Genomic DNA, 16,060 nt, shown 5'->3' on the forward strand with positions numbered 1-16,060 from the left:
TGTTGTCTGTGTTGTTTGGCAATTTTATGGAATTGTGGAGATGAGTATTGACATTGACATTAGAAGCATGGCTACAGAATATTGAAGGTTAATTTGGCACAATTGCATTTTCTCATCCGCATCCCACCAAAAAATACTTTTTTTAAAAAAGTGTGCCTCTAGGTTCAGTAAGACTTGATATGAGTCTTATTCTTAAGGAATTAGAGAACTAATGTTTCTAGTCTGTGTGCTTCAGGGCTGTTTTATTCAGGTCCTTTAGCTCTAAGCATGTTGAACTGTAGTGTCTTTATTTCTATAGGCCGGCTCTTCCCAAGGGGCCTCTTCTGGGCTCTCCGTAGTTAAAGTTCTCAGTGCCAGTGAAGTGGCAGCTCTGTCCTCACCAGCAAGTTCTGCTCCCCATACTGGGGGCAAGACAGGAATCGAGGAAAACCGTAGGCTGGAACACCAAAAGAAGCAAGAGAAAGCAAATCGGATTGTAGCAGAGGCCATCGCGAGGGCCCGTGCTCGGGGCGAACAGAACATACCTCGCGTCCTGAATGAGGATGAGCTGCCTAGCGTCAGGCCTGAGGAGGAAGGTGAAAAGAAACGCAGGAAGAAGAGCAGTGGGGAGAGGCTCAAGGAAGAAAAGCCAAAGAAGAGCAAAACATCTGGTACCTCCAAAACCAAGGGCAAGAGTAAGCTAAAGTGAGTGCTACCCTTTGCTGTTTTGATGGGATGTTTGGGGAGAGTGCATATATGTTTAAATTCCTGTTTTTAAATTCATTCTGTATATAGCACCTACAGAGTTCAAGGGGATCTGTCATAGAAAATAATAAGTCCTTTCTCTTCTCTGTCCCAAGTGAACATCAAGGCCTGGGAAAGACAGCCAGTCTTGAGTTAGGAGTCATGTGTAAAAGCTGTATTCTTCCTGATTTTGTATCACTGTAGTGTGAAAGGCTTCTCCCTAGCCCCCTACGACCCATGCTGGTAAAAGAGAGCTGCTGCAGACATAGCTGCCCTGTTCTTGCATTTCATATGTGAACTGGAGAAGATTTCAGCAGCCACTGTCAGCCATAAGCAGTCTTGACAGAACCATGGCTTGCCACATAACTCTTGCCACAGTCGAGTGTGCTCTCTTCCTTCCATGTCTTGTAGCTTCACTCCTTGTCTCTAGCTTCTACTCCCTGAGATGCTTGGACTTTGTGGTGTAATTATAATAATGCTTTATATTTGTACAGGGTTTTTTAGCTTAAGAAAGCAAGTTTCATATCTGTTATTTTACTTGATCTTCAATAGCTATCACACTAGGTTTTATCATCAGTGTTTGCTAGTTAGAAAATCAATGCCAAGCTAGTGACAGAACTGGGACTAAAACGAGGCCTTGTAATTCTTAGTCAGGAACTGGTTCTGCTGTGTTATGCTACCTTCATTCAGGTATTTGTGAATACAGTGGTAGCAAAAATTTGTCAAATCTGGTGTAAAAGCCAGCTGGTTGTTTAAAAACCCCAATATCTTCTTTTTTTTCAAACACCCTACTCAGTAGTTATATGTCCCCAGACTGAATGTCTAGAGCATTGGAGAAGGCAATGGCAACCCACTCCAGTGTTCTTGCCTGGAGAACCCCAGGGATGGCGGAGCCTGGTGGGCTGCCGTCTATGGGGTCGCACAGAGTTGGACACGACTGAAGCGACTTAGCAGCAGCAGTATGCCTGGAGGTTTCATATGTGATAGGTTAGATTAATTTTATTTTCTACTCCTAAATTTTCCTTGCCTTCACTGTAACTGAATTTGGTTTTTCCTTTTTAGCACCATCACTCCTGTGGTGGGTAAGAAGAGAAAACGTAATACCTCATCTGATAATTCAGATGTAGAAGTCATGCCTGCACAATCACCCCGGGAAGATGAAGAAAGCAGCATTCAGGTAAAAGAATCCCTAAAAAACTTGATGAAAAGATCCTGTTTACTTCTGACAGGCAGACCAGGAATAGATAATGAGAGACCATAAGCCTATGCATATTCCAACAGCTTTTCTAAACCAGAGGTAGGCCTAAAAAGTAAAAGAGGCAAAACCTGGCCATGGTCATGTCTTAAATTTTATTTATTTATTTTTTAGGCAAAACATGTATTACTCTAAAAATGCATATTACTCTTCAGTAGTCATTTTTTCAAATTCCAGTGTTTCAGAGATTAAGCAGGTATGCAGTTATGCTGCAGTTGCTGTTTTGGGTATGTTAGTACTTTGGTCTTCCTTAGAACAGTCCAGCTGTCCTGTGTGCATTACTTCTTCTGCACTTTAGGGTTTTGACTCTGTGAACTGGGGTGCTTAAGGCACAGTGTTTTTGCTACCTTTTAAAGATGAGAAACATTGGGAAGAGAATAAAAAAAGCTGGATCAAAAGAACTTTAGTCCTCTGTCTCTGTTGCCTTATGGTACCATCTTTGACTCTAGTTTCCAACCATGGAAAGAAGAAGCTATTAATGATTCAGGATACCCATAGTACTTCTGAGTAGCTCTAATGGGTCTGGCTAGTTTACTTAGCTATATCTAAATTCCTTATCTGAAAGTGGAGGTTTGGACTAAACAAACCTCAGGTGCCTCGCTAGCTGTCAGTACTTTATAAATGTCTCCCCTCTTCCTTAATATATATTCACTGCATTGACAAACTGAGACTTGGGTTTTTCTGGGGGATATTAACATGTGAGGATAGCCAAGACATTTTTGAAACGGAGAGTGAAGCAAAGGCTAGATTTAACATACATTAAAGTATATTACGAAATTATAATTACCAAGAGTTTAAAGAAGAAATAGCAGAGTGAAAAATAACAGAGTCTAGAAACAGATCTAGATAGTTTTGAGACATTAGTATGTAAGTTAAAAGGCAATTTAAAACCAGTGGAGAGAATTGCATGGTGTTCCAGTGGTTAGAAGTCCACACTTTCATTGCTGAGGGCCCGGGGCTCAATCCCTGGTCAGGGAACTAGGATACTACAAGCCACATGGTGCAGCCAAAAAAGAAAAAGAAAAAAGATAATAAAATAAATAAAAATCAATGGAAAGAAAGATTATTTAACACATTATGTTAGGATGACTACTCATTTATGAAGAAATAAAACTGAATTTCTTGAATTACTCTTTAATAAAAATGAATTCTAGTTTAATCAAAGGTCAAAATGTAAAAATTGAAATCATGGACCTTTATAAAATGTGAATGAGTTTTTAAAAGTAATTAAAAAATTAGGTAGATCTTTCTAAGGAGGGTATTAAAATTGCCAAGTCATAAAGGGAGAGAGATATATTTACTATATAAAAACTATGCATATGTAGCAACAACAAAAAATGCTCTAAATAACATAGTGTTTAAGACCAAGACCATTTCTTGGGTTCTCATGTTAACTCTAGTATTTACTAATATTGTCACTTAAGGCAAGTTTACTTAACCTTGTGGTGTCTCAATTTCTTCATCTCTAAAGTACAGATAGTAATATCTACTAAGTAGAGTTGTTAGGATTAAATGTAAATGTTTACAAAGCACATAGAACAGTGTTTAGGTAAGAGAGCATAGTAAGAGTTATATATGTTTGTTAAATAAACAGTTAAATAAAGTGTTATATAATCAAAACACCAAGTGAGTATGGCAGAAACTACCACAGCATTGTAAAGTAATTATCCTCCAATTAAAAATAAAATTAAAACACAAACTGAAGGCAAATCTTTGTAATACAAGAAATACAAGAATTAATAAAATTTAAAAAGTGGTATATTAATTTACTAGGGTTACTATAACAAAATACCACGGGCTAGATAGTTTAAACAACAGAAATTTATTTTCTGACAGGTCTGAGGGCTAGCAGTCCAGGATCGGGAGGTCTGGTTGCCTCCGAGGCCTCTCTCCATGGCTTACAGAGGCCGCCTCCTCACTGTGCCCCCGCGTGGTCTTCCTCAGTGCGTGTGTCCCTCTTGTCTCTGTGTGTGGCCAGATTCCCTCCTCTTTTAAGGGCACTGATCCAGTAGTGCCCACCCTAACTTAATCACCTCTTTAAGGCCCTGTCTCCAGACAGTCACATTCTGAGGTACTAGGGGGTTAGGATTTTAATGTCAGACTTTGAGGAAACACAATTAATTGACCTAATTGTGTTTCCTCAAATACCAGTTTTGGCAGCGGAGGCCTCACAGTCCCCCAGTTGTCCTCCCCAGATGTAACTTCTGTTATTACTTTTGTGTATCCTTCCAGAAATATTCTTTGCTTTCACAAGCACTCTAATTCCACTTCCACTCAATGTTAGTATTCCATACCTATTCTTCTGTGCTGTACTTTCTTCTCTAACAGTGTATCTTGAATATAGTTCTTTATTAGAAAAGATAGATCTAGCCCATTCTTCCTCACACTTTTTTTTTTTTTTTGTATCCAAAACGTGTTTATTGGGATGGTTTCCCGTTCATCTTGATACAGGGTACTTTTAGTGCTGCTTCCGTCTGAAAGAGCATCCTTCTGTAGGCCTTCTTTTCCTCCTGTAGGCTGGCAGAGGACAGTAGAGCAGCCAACACACAAGACTACTGTTTGTGCATGGCTAAAGACGGTGGTGATTTTATAGCATCCTGGGCATTTTACATCCATGAAATAGGAACTGGGGCTCTGCACCAGGCGCTTCTTCTTGTGTTTCCTCTTCTCTTCTGGAGAGGGATGAAGAAGATCCTTTGCGAGAGGCATGTTCTCGTGAGGAGGTCATCACCACCGGAAAAGGCTCACACTCTTTTTTATTATGAAAAACTTGAAATATACACCAAAGTAGAGAAATTATTTAATGAAGCCTCACGTTCCATCATCCCAGAAGGTTCCCTGGTACCCTCTTTTCAGTCAGTTCACCATCCTCTCCCCCGCATCTCCCCATAAGCAACAATTGTGCTCATTTCTGTTAACCATAGATTAAACTTAGCCTGTTCTTAAACTTCATGTAAATGGAATCACATAGTATATACTCTTGGGTCTCACTTTTTTCAGCATAGTGGTGTTCAGAATTATTCACGTTGATGTATCAGAAGTTCATTCCTTTTTTTTTCTTGAGAAACATTTTACTTTAGGAATATACCACAGTGTTTATTCATTCTGTTAGACATTTGGTTTGTTCAGTCTGGTGCTGTTTTGAGTAAGGATGCAGTGGATAGTCTTGGTACACATGCTTTGTGGACATAGGTTTTCGTTTCTCATAGCAAAATAGCCAGGAGTTGATAGACTGTGGGGTAAACATTTGACCTTTTAACCTTATAAGAATCTGCTGCCTTCTGAAGTGATTGCCATTTTACACATCGACCAGCAGTGAGAGTTCCAGCTCCTCATCTTCACTGTTCATTCTTGTTCGTCTACCCCATTCTTTTTATATAGTTCTATAGTATTCCATTTTTTGACTATAGCATAATTTGTTCAATGCAACCCTGTTGGTGGGCATTTAGGTTTTCTCTGGTCTTTTACTACCACAGATAATGCTGGCAGAGATTTGTTGTTCTTTGTTGTTGTTGTTTAGTTGCTAAGTGTATGTGACTCTTTTGCAGTCCCATGGACTGCCAGGCTCCTCTGTCCATGGGATTTCCCAGGCAAGAATACTGGAGTGGGTTGCCCTTTCCTTCTCCAGGGAACCTTCCTAACTCAGAGATTGAGTCTCCTGCATTGGCAGGCAGGTTCTTTAACCACTGAGCCGCCAGAGAATCCCACAGAGATTTGTATACATGTACAAATTTATCTGTTGGATAATATCTTCGAAGTGGAATTGTTGGGTCAATGGATATTGTCAAATTTTGTTCTATAGAAATTTTCTTCATGCCAGTGTATACTCTCACCAGCAATGTATGAGTTCCTATTTCAAATATTTGATCAAACTCTCAGATTTTTGCCTCTCGGTTAGATGCAAAAAAAAAAAAGTAGTTTAGTTTTCAGTTGTAACAATTTTATTGTGAGTGTGAGCATCATTTTACATTGAAAGCCATTCGTGTTATTTTCCTACAAAAGTTGTCTATTCATGTTATTTGCTCATATTTCTATTGTATTGATTTTTTTTCTTAGTTATATGATCAAATTGATCAGTCACTTTATCAGAAACACCTTTCCTACTTCTCCAGGATTATTTAAAGAAAAAAATTTTTCCACATCTTTTAGAAATTTTGTCTTTTTTTAAACTTTGAAATCATTCAATCTTTTTATAAATTTGTTTCTCTAGATACAAGAAACAAATTTGTTTGGCTAGTGGTTTGTTTTCAATCCCATGTATAGAATAATCCACTTTTTCCTCACTGATTAAAAGTACTATTTTTATCATGTTCTAAATCCACCTAAGTATTTTAATCTATATTTGGACACTATTTCATTGATCTGTTTATCTCCTCTTGGAGAGGTACCAAGCTGTGTTAATCAGTATAGCTTTATATTGGGTTTAACATCTGATAAGGCTAAGTATACCTTTTCATATTTTTATGGTTATTCTTATATGTTTAGTTCTCTGTTGAATTTTAGAATCAGCTTATCGAATTTAAAAGTTTTGTTAAATTTGTTTTTCAAATTTTGTGATTGAGGAGTTTATATAGGTATTTCATTATTTCTTACTAAATTTAATACTTAAGATGATCTTTTTTCATAAAAAGATTTTTCTTTTATTGTATTTTCTGGCTTAGTCTATGTAAGAATGCCATTGATGTTTAAAAATTAACTTTATGCCAAGCAAATTTATCAAATCAATTGTAGTACAATTGATTGTACTAAATTGTACTACTAACTACTAAAATTGAATTTACAAATCAGTTTTAGTAGTTCTGCTTCTAATGACTCATTTGATTTTGGATTTTCCAGGGGTTATAATCATTACTGAAAAATAATTTTTTCTTTCCATCCTTCCTAATTTTTATCATGAGCTGCACCTATTACTGAGATTATTTAATTAAATTTTGCTCAACCACTTGAAAGAATGAGGTAGATCTGAAATTCATTGATATGGAAAACATCTCCAAGAAAAATGTTAACAAAAAGTAAGCAGCAGAACAGTATGTGCAATATGATCCTATTTATTAAACAAACAAAACTTTAGAACCAAAACAGACAAACAATTAGAAACAATGTTTTTGTACCAGTGGACTCCAGGGCTGCTCCTGGCGTGAAGTTCATTGTACCCTGCAGGTAGAGAGTTTAAAGAGTTCTATTTCAGTTTTTCAGTGCCTCTTGCCAATAGTACCCAGGTTACTTTCAGATGGATTCTGATACTATAATGAAAGAATTCAGGAAATTAATATTTACTCAGTACTAGAATAAGTTACATGGTTTAACATCACACAATTTGATAAACAAGCTCTTTATCATCTTTTGGTTTGATTTTTCCTAGGGAATTTGGAGTCAAATCTAAGTACATGACTATAGCTAAATAGTTTTAAAGGTTTTCTCTTTAAGAGACCTAAGCAGTTATTTTGACTGTTTTTGCCCCTGTAGAAGAGGCGCTCGAACCGCCAAGTTAAGCGAAAAAAATATACAGAGGATCTGGATATAAAGATCACAGACGATGAAGAAGAAGAAGAAGTGGATGTAACTGGTCCAATCAAAACTGAGCCTATCCTTCCTGAGCCAGTGCAGGAACCAGATGGCGAGACTTTGCCTTCCATGCAGTTCTTTGTGGTAAGCTGAGAACTTAAGCAATTTGAGATGTGTGTCTTGCTGCTCACAATCTCTTTGTTTGACTGACTGCATCTTTTCCTGCAGGAGAATCCCAGTGAAGAAGATGCTGCCATTGTAGACAAAGTGCTTTCTATGCGTATTGTGAAGAAGGAGGTGAGGCCTGTTTTCAATGTTAGCCCATAATGCTACAGTTACAGGCTTTATGTAATGAGCACTTTTGGATGTCAGTTTATATCACTACAATGTAGTTACAAGAGATAGTGGAGAAAAGTTAGGTGGAAAGTAAGAACTGTCTTGTTGCCCCTTCTTTCACTTACCTGTTTAAATCCAGAAAGGGCTTATTTTCTCCAACTATCAGGCTTCTAGCATTAGAATGCCAGATTAAGTTCTTTAATCCTTTAGTCAGTGATATATCCTGGACGATATATTTTATTCTTGGTATGAAAGTCTACCACGTGTGTTAAAATTAAGGATTCTCTTTGACAAATGAGTTATTAATAACTGTAATTTTTTTCTTCCCAGCTTCCTTCTGGACAGTATACTGAAGCAGAAGAGTTCTTTGTCAAGTACAAGAACTAGTACGTGATCTGTGCAAAAAGCTTTTCACCCCAAATTCCACAGGGTTGTAATAAGTTCTCCTGTATAGTCTATCCTGATTGGGAATGTGTCCCTTTTTTTTTTTAAATAGTTTTCCTCACCCAAATTGTTTCCAGTGAGGAAAATGTTCAGAGAGAATCTCAGAAATTGACTGATTAATATTTGCCTACAGAAAAGTGGGGTAAGGGTGGTTGCTGATAAAATCCCTTGTAATCCTGACATTAAGACCTTGCTACTCAGTGTGATCCATCAACCAGCAGAATTAGCATCATTTGGGAGCCCGTTAGAAATGTGAACTTTCAAGCCAGCCCTAGACTAAGTGGTTGGTGTAAAGAATCAAGTTGAAGAGGCACTGATCTAAGAGACTATCTCCCCATTGAAGCAATATACTCTTAGGTCTGCTTTTGGTTAATCTCTTCATCTCAGACGCTAGCTTACTAGTTCCACTTTCTCATACCATGGCTGACTATTTCCATCTTCTTTAGCTCCTATCTGCACTGTGAATGGGCTACCATCTCGCAACTGGAGAAGGATAAGAGGATCCATCAAAAACTAAAGCGCTTCAAAACCAAAATGGCTCAGATGAGACACTTCTTCCATGAGGTAATTAGGAATAGGTGTTGCTTATCATTTATTTCATAGAAGCATACATTTCTGGGGTTATCCCTGACTGTTCAAAAGACTTATAGTTGCTTTATATATATGGGTATATAAGTTTCATTTCGATCATTGGACTCTCCTTATTTAATTGCCCTATGCTTTGTTTTACCAGGTTAAATATGGTCTTTTTATAAGTTATAGAATGTTTTGAAATTGAGTTGTTTGATATTCATGAAGTATTTTCAAAACAGATGATTAACTATCTGGCCCACTTCAGGCATTCTTCTCCCTCTATTGTCAGTCTTTAACAACTGATGTTATCTATAGACATAAGCAACCATATCATTAAGAGGGAACATTTATTTTCTCAAATTTCTAATCCAGTATAACTAGCAATAGTGATACAGGAACTTTAATATCTTACACCCAGTATTACTACTGGTTAAGTACTGGAGCATCTGTGAGAATCTCTTGAGCTGTATTTTAACACTCCATTTTTCTTTGAAAACTTTTTGTACATATATCTTTTCCAAAATGGGTTTTTTAAAATCTGTATTTAATATCTAATGCTAAGTGCCTGGAGAAAAAGAATTCTTTTTCAAAGTTTCTTAAGACCTAAAGAGGAAGAGGTCTAATAAGAAGAATGAAAGAAGGAATAATGTATAGCTTCAGCAAAAAAAGGCCAGTTGTGGCCAAATACATCTGATGAAGTTAACTTTATATAACCAGATTTGTCAATAAGTGAGTTATATTCCACATCACTTGGAGAGAGCAAGTAGGACCATGTAGGTTTTATAATTTCTTTTTATATGAAAATAAAATAATGATTGGGTTGTGGAGTGTTTTTTTTGGCCTATGTTCTTTTAAAGCCTAATTTGTGAAATGTACAGTGAAACTGTAATCCCATTTCAGCTGATACTAGATATATAATTTGTGGCCATTGAGCCAAGCTCTGCTAATCTGACTTGTGTGCCAGTCAGATTTGCCTTTATAGGTAGGTCATTTAGCTAAATCAATCACTCATTTATTCATTGTTTTATGTGCTAGTCACTGCGGTTAACAGATCACACATGGTCTGTGTTCTCATATAGCTCACTGTCTAATGGGGAGGGAGAGAGAGATTTTAAAATAATTCAAATTGTGATAAGTACCAGCAAAGAAGGAGCATAGGAAGACATTAAAAAATGCCTGCTTTGGATAATCAGGGAAGGCTTCACTGAGAACTGAATTATGAAAAGAAGTTAGTAAGGCTGTAAGCACCTGTAAATAGTACCGCTGGCATGGGAAGTAGCAATATATGAAGGCCCCGAGACAGGATGAGGAACCGAAAGCATGGTGGTATTTATATATGATAGAAGCAGGTGCCTACAGACATTTTAGTTTTGTTTTTATTCTAAGTGCAAAAGGGGAAACCATTGGACTATTTAAAACAGCCAAAGACATAAACCAGTTCTCACCTTTAAAAGATCATCTAGACTTTGGAGAATGAATGGGAGAAGAGTAAGCGTGAAAGTAGGATGAGCTGTAAGGAGGCCATTGACGTTTTCTAGATGAGAAATTATCATGGCTTTATAGCAGAGTGCTTTCAGTTGTTGGAGAGAAGGGATAGATTTGAGTTTACTTTAAAGTAGGATTGACGGCAATTGGTATGATGGCTTACATAGACAGGTATTAAAGAATGGAAGATCTTAGAAGCAACTGGTTTAGGGAAAATCAAGATTTTAATTTAGACCATGTTAAGTTTAAAATTCCGTAACATGTCTAGCAAGGAGATAGATATACAAAACTGGATTTTTTAGGCTACAATTAAAATTTGAAATGTATCAGCATATACATTGTTATTAAAGCCTTAATAACTATGCCAGAGTGATAGGAGAAATACTAGGGAAAAGATAGGCCACAAAAATCAGTGGGAAAGTGCCGTAAGAAGGAAGAATTTTTTTTCCCTAAGGTTTCTTTGAGATCTCTCTTTGGAGCCTTGGGTTATTTATCTTGGGATATCACCCAAAGTTAGATACCAGTGACTTAGGAAAAAAAGAGCCAGTAAAGGTGACTGAGAATTGACCAAAACAAAAAGTGAAACCAAAATAAGGCTACAAAAGTGAATATAGTGTCTCAGAAAAGCCTAGAGAGTGCTTTCGGGAGAAAGATGAATTGTTGATTACTTTGTAGCTGTAAATTAAGGTGAGTACAGACATGTTTCCATTGTATTTGGCAATTTGGAGATCATGAATGACCTTGATGAGTGGTTTCATTATGTGATGGAAGTATAAAGAAGAGTGGAATGAATGGACAAGTATACAAGTGATGAAATGGAGGTACTATGTATTTAAAACTCTTGGGAAAGTTTATGTATGAAGCAGAACAGAAGAATAGTTGCAGGGGGATGTAGAGTCAGAGAGGTCTTTTTAAGGATGTGAACTAGTAGAACATGGGAATATTGCCCTAGAGAGGGATTCCTAAGAAGGCAGGAAGGAATGAAATCCAAAGCATATATAGAGAGAGTAGCCACTGTTAGGAGTAGTGACACTTGATCTGGTAACATGAGAAGATAGGTGCAAACACAGGTAAGTGTGTAGGATTTGATAGGGTGAAAATGGGGAACTCCCTTCTTTTTTCTTAATAAATTTTGAAGTAAGGATATCCACTAAAGGTTGGGTGGAAGGGTGAATTTCCTAGACAGTGATCTTTTTGGTTTTATTGTTTGGTTTCATAATTCCTCCAGGATGAAGAGCCCTTCAACCCAGACTATGTAGAGGTGGATAGGATATTGGATGAGTCTCACAGTATTGACAAGGACAATGGGGAGGTGAGTTGGGACGTGGAGGAACATGAAAGGAAGGCCTTAAAGATTTCTGCCTGTCTGCTTGCCCATCCTTTATATGTCAGATTTGACTGAAAAATTCTTGGATTGAAAAGGTACTTTTGAATTTTTTCTGAGAGATCCTCAGAATGATATTGGGAAGGTAAAGGAGTACAGAGAGAGACTAAAGAGAAAGATTCTCTTGAAGTCAGATATCTGGAAGCTGTTATTTGCAAGGACTCGTTCACCTTGGTCTCATTTTCTCTCAGATTTTATATGAGAGACCCTTGACATTCAGTTGAGGGTGAGAGGTGGGGATAGAGAAAGGAATACTTTATCAATTTCCAAATATATGAATATAAAAATACTTGCATAGACTCATAGCTTTCTTTATGTTGTTGAGAATTATTTATTTCCTGAACTGGGGCTTCCCCAGTGGCTTAGTGGTAAAGAATCTGCCTGCGGTGCAGAAGCCGCAGGAGACACGGGTTCTGTCCCTGGGTCTGGAAGATCCCCTGGAGGAGGAAATGGCAATCCACTCCAGTATTCTTGCCTCAGAAATCCAATGGACAGAGGAGCCGGGCGGGCTACAGTCCATAAGGTCGCAAAGAGTCAAACACGACTGAAGTGACTGAGCACACGTGTGCAGCATCAGGTAAATGCATTTTCATTTGTCTCTAAAACATATACTACATTTGAATCACTGCTTTTAAACAGGTTGTGGGATCTTGCTCCCACAAGTGCAGATTTAGTACATCTAGGGTAGGACCAAGAGTTGGTTCTTCAAGGGGTTCTCATGCATAGCTTGATTTAGGAACCCCAGAACTAAAGCTTCCTAAATCCTGAAGGATGATGCTGTGAAAGTGCTGCACTCAATATGCCAGCAAATTTGGAAAACTCAGCAGTGGCCACAGGACTGGAAAAGGTCAGTTCTCATTCCAGTCCCAAAGAAAGGCAATGCCAAAGAATGCTCAAACTACTGCACAATTGCAGTCATCTCACACGCTAGTAAAGTAATGCTCAAAATTCTCCAAGCCAGGCTTCAGCAATATGTGAACTGTGAACTTCCTGATGTTCAAACTGGTTTTAAAAAAGGCAGAGGAACAAGAGATCAAATTGCCAACATCCGCTGGATCATGGAAAAAGCAAGAGAGTTCCAGAAAAACATCTACCTTTGCTTTATTGACTATGCCAAAGCCTTTGATTGTGTGGATCACAATAAACTGTGGAAAATTCTGAAAGAGATGGGAATACCAGACCACCTGATCTGCCTCCTGAGAAATATGTATGCAGGTCAGGACGCAACAGTTAGAACTGGACATGGAACAACAGACTGGTTCCAAATAGGAAAAGGAGTACGTCAAGGCTGTATATTGTCACCCTGCTTACTTAACTTCTATGCAGAGTACATTGGGCTGGAAGAAGCACAAGCTGGAATCAAGATTGCCAGGAGAAATATCAATAACCTCAAATATGCAGATGACACCACCCTTATGGCAGAAAGTGAAGAGGAACTCAAAAGCCTCTTGATGAAAGTGAAAGAGGAGAGTGAAAAAGTTGGCTTAAAGCTCAACACTCAGAAAACGATCATGGCATCTGATCCCATCACTTCATGGGAAATAGATGGGGAAACAGGGGAAACAGTGTCAGACTTTATTTTGGGGGGCTCCAAAATCACTGCAGATGGTGATTGCAGCCATGAAATTAAAAGACGCTTACTCCTTGGAAGGAAAGTTATGACCAACCTAGATAGCATATTCAAAAGCAGAGACATTACTTTGCTAACAAAGGTTTGTGTAGTCAAGGCTATGGTTTTTCCTGTGGTCATGTATGGATGTGAGAGTTGGACTGTGAAGAAGGCTGAGTGCTGAAGAATTGATGCTTTTGAACTGTGGTGTTGGATAAGACTCTTTCGAGTCCCTTGGACTGCAAGGAGATCCAACCAGTCCGTTCTGAAGGAGATCAGCCCTGGGATTTCTTTGGAAGGACTGATGCTAAAGCTGAAACTCCAGTACTTTGGCCACCACATGCGAAGAGTTGACTCACTGGAAAAGACTCTGATGCTGGGAGGGATTAGGGGCAGGAGGAGAAGGGGACAACAGAGGATGAGATGGCTGGATGGCATCACTGACTCGATGGACGTGAGTCTGGGTGAACTCCGGGAGTTGGTGATGGACAGGGAGGCCTGGCGTGCTGCGATTCATGGGGTTGCAAAGAGTCAGACACAACTGAGCGACTGAACTGAACTGACATGTTTTCTTTCATTAATCACTTTTTTTCATTTTCCAACCAAAAGTTATGTAGATCTAAGTGACCAGTGAATTCAACATTGCTCTTTTATTCAGATTTACTTGGACCATGAACTAGCACTTTGTTAGAACTCTTCTCACTTCTAGTCTAAGTTGTTAGTTTAACATCACAGGGTCACATTTCATCAAAATTTTATCACTCAAACAGTTCCTGCTTACAGAGTGACTAGTAGGGAACAGCAGAGCCTTAAGACATCAGTGCTAGATGGCAGACTGGGTTCACTCACAAACTAAGTGACTTGCTCCCATATGTCATCCTTGTAGAAGCTTGTAGAACCTAAGAATCAAAGTCTTCCATCTGTTAAAGCCCAAGTTTGTTTTATAAGCTTTCAAGGTTACTCAGATAGAACCTTAGCTATCCAAAGTCATTATAATGCAGTGTCTTTAAATTCTAACAAGAATACCTCAGAAACCACATATTTCTGCTTTTGCGATTAGGGATGGGAATTACTGCTTATTGTTCATTTGTGGGAGGTGAGAGTGGAATGGACCAGTTATTAGTCAGGACAGGTTAGCCATTGTTACATTATTCTCATTACTTTCAGCTTCTCAGCCTTCCTAGCCTTCAAAATGTTATGCTTTCTATCAGTATACTTGTACTTTCATCTTCCAAAAGTAATTAGATTTTGATTAGGCCCCTCTGGAATGTTATTAGACCTGGCATGACAGATGAAAGTGTTTTAGTACCCTAATTTACACTTCTAATATTGGATAAAAATTTTGCCCATTTCCCCCGACCCAAAATGAGCTTAGTCATCCTTATTACATTACACAGTGGTGGAAATAAGTATTATAGTAAATGTTAATTAAAGTCCTTGGAAAATAAGCTATGATGCTGGAAATGTGTGACCTGGACAAATGTCTTTAGAAAGTGACCCGAGTCACTACAATAAAGAAAAAAGTAAAAGAGAAATTACATAGATTCTAGTTTTTCCATGATCTGTCTCTCTTAAACACTTGGCATCTTCACACTTCTTGCTGGCTATTTTAAGGAGTATTCTGTCAGTAGATTATTAGAGATTTCTTGATGATTACATTCAGTTCAGTTCAGTTGCTCAGTCGTGTCCGACTCTTTGCGACCCCATGAATCATAGCACGCCAGGCCTCCCTGTCCATCACCAACTCTCAGAGTTCACCCAAACTCATGTGCATCAAGTCTGTGATGCCATCCACCCATCTCATCCTCTGTCATCCCCTTCTCCTCCTGCCCCCAATCCCTCCCAGCATCAAGGTCTTTTCCAATGAGTCAACTCTTCACATGAGGTGGCTGAGTATTGGAGTTTCAGCCTCAGCATCAGTCCTTCCAATGAACACCCAGGACTGGTCTCCTTTAGGATGGACTGGTTGGATCTCCTTGCAGTCCAAGGGACTCGAAAGAGTCTTCTCCAGCACCACAGTTCAAAAGCATCAATTCTTCAGTGCTCAGCTTTCTTCACAGTCCAACTCTCAAATCCATACATAACCACAGGAAAAACCATAGCCTTGACTACATGGACCTTTGTTGGCAAAGTAATATCTCTGCTTTTGAATATGCTATCTAGGTTGGTCATAACTTTCCTTCCAAGGAGTAAGCGTCTTTTAATTTCATGGCTGCTATCACCATCTGCAGTGATTTTGGAGCCCCCCAAAATAAAGTCTGACACTGTTTCCCCTGTTTCCCCATCTATGTCCCATGAAGTGATGGGACCAGATGCTATGATCTTCGTTTTCTGAATGTTGAGCTTTCAGCCAACTTTTTCACTGTCCTCTTTCACTTTCATCAAGAGGCTTTGTAGTTCCTCTTCACTTTCTGCCATAAGGGTGGTGTCATCTGCATATCTGAGGTTATTGATATTTCTCCTGGCAGTCTTGATTCCAGCTTGTGCTTCTTCCAGCCCAGCGTTTCTCATGAAAGGCTACATATAAGTTAAGTAAGCAGGGTGACAATATACAACCTTGACGTACTCCTTTTCCTATTTGGAACCAGTCTGTTGTTCCATGTCCAGTTCTAACTGTTGCATCCTGACCTGCATACAGATTTCTCAAGAGGCAGGTCAGGTGGTCTGATATTCCCATCTCTTTCAGAATTTTCCACAGTTTATTGTGATCCACACAGTCAAAGGCTTTGGTATAGTCAATAAAGCA

General features: G+C 38.6%; 1 protein-coding gene and 1 pseudogene across 8 annotated transcripts in view; one reads left to right on the plus strand and one right to left on the minus strand.

Annotated features, from left to right (window-relative positions):
• Positions 1-16,060, plus strand: part of CHD8 (chromodomain helicase DNA binding protein 8) — a 58,863-nt gene that overhangs the window by 21,781 nt on the left and 21,022 nt on the right. For all 8 annotated transcript variants that reach the window (XM_055537127.1, XM_055537130.1, XM_055537131.1 and 5 more), the window contains exons 4-10: positions 299-684; positions 1,786-1,900; positions 7,445-7,627; positions 7,712-7,780; positions 8,150-8,205; positions 8,710-8,827; positions 11,550-11,633. In XM_055537127.1, the coding sequence (XP_055393102.1) occupies positions 299-684; positions 1,786-1,900; positions 7,445-7,627; positions 7,712-7,780; positions 8,150-8,205; positions 8,710-8,827; positions 11,550-11,633 (1,011 nt within the window). The remainder of the gene's footprint in view (positions 1-298; positions 685-1,785; positions 1,901-7,444; positions 7,628-7,711; positions 7,781-8,149; positions 8,206-8,709; positions 8,828-11,549; positions 11,634-16,060) is intronic.
• On the minus strand, positions 4,422-4,706 carry LOC129621108 (40S ribosomal protein S27-like; annotated as a pseudogene).

Source organism: Bubalus kerabau, chromosome 10 (assembly GCF_029407905.1).
Source record: "Bubalus kerabau isolate K-KA32 ecotype Philippines breed swamp buffalo chromosome 10, PCC_UOA_SB_1v2, whole genome shotgun sequence".
Taxonomy (NCBI): domain Eukaryota; kingdom Metazoa; phylum Chordata; class Mammalia; order Artiodactyla; family Bovidae; genus Bubalus; species Bubalus kerabau.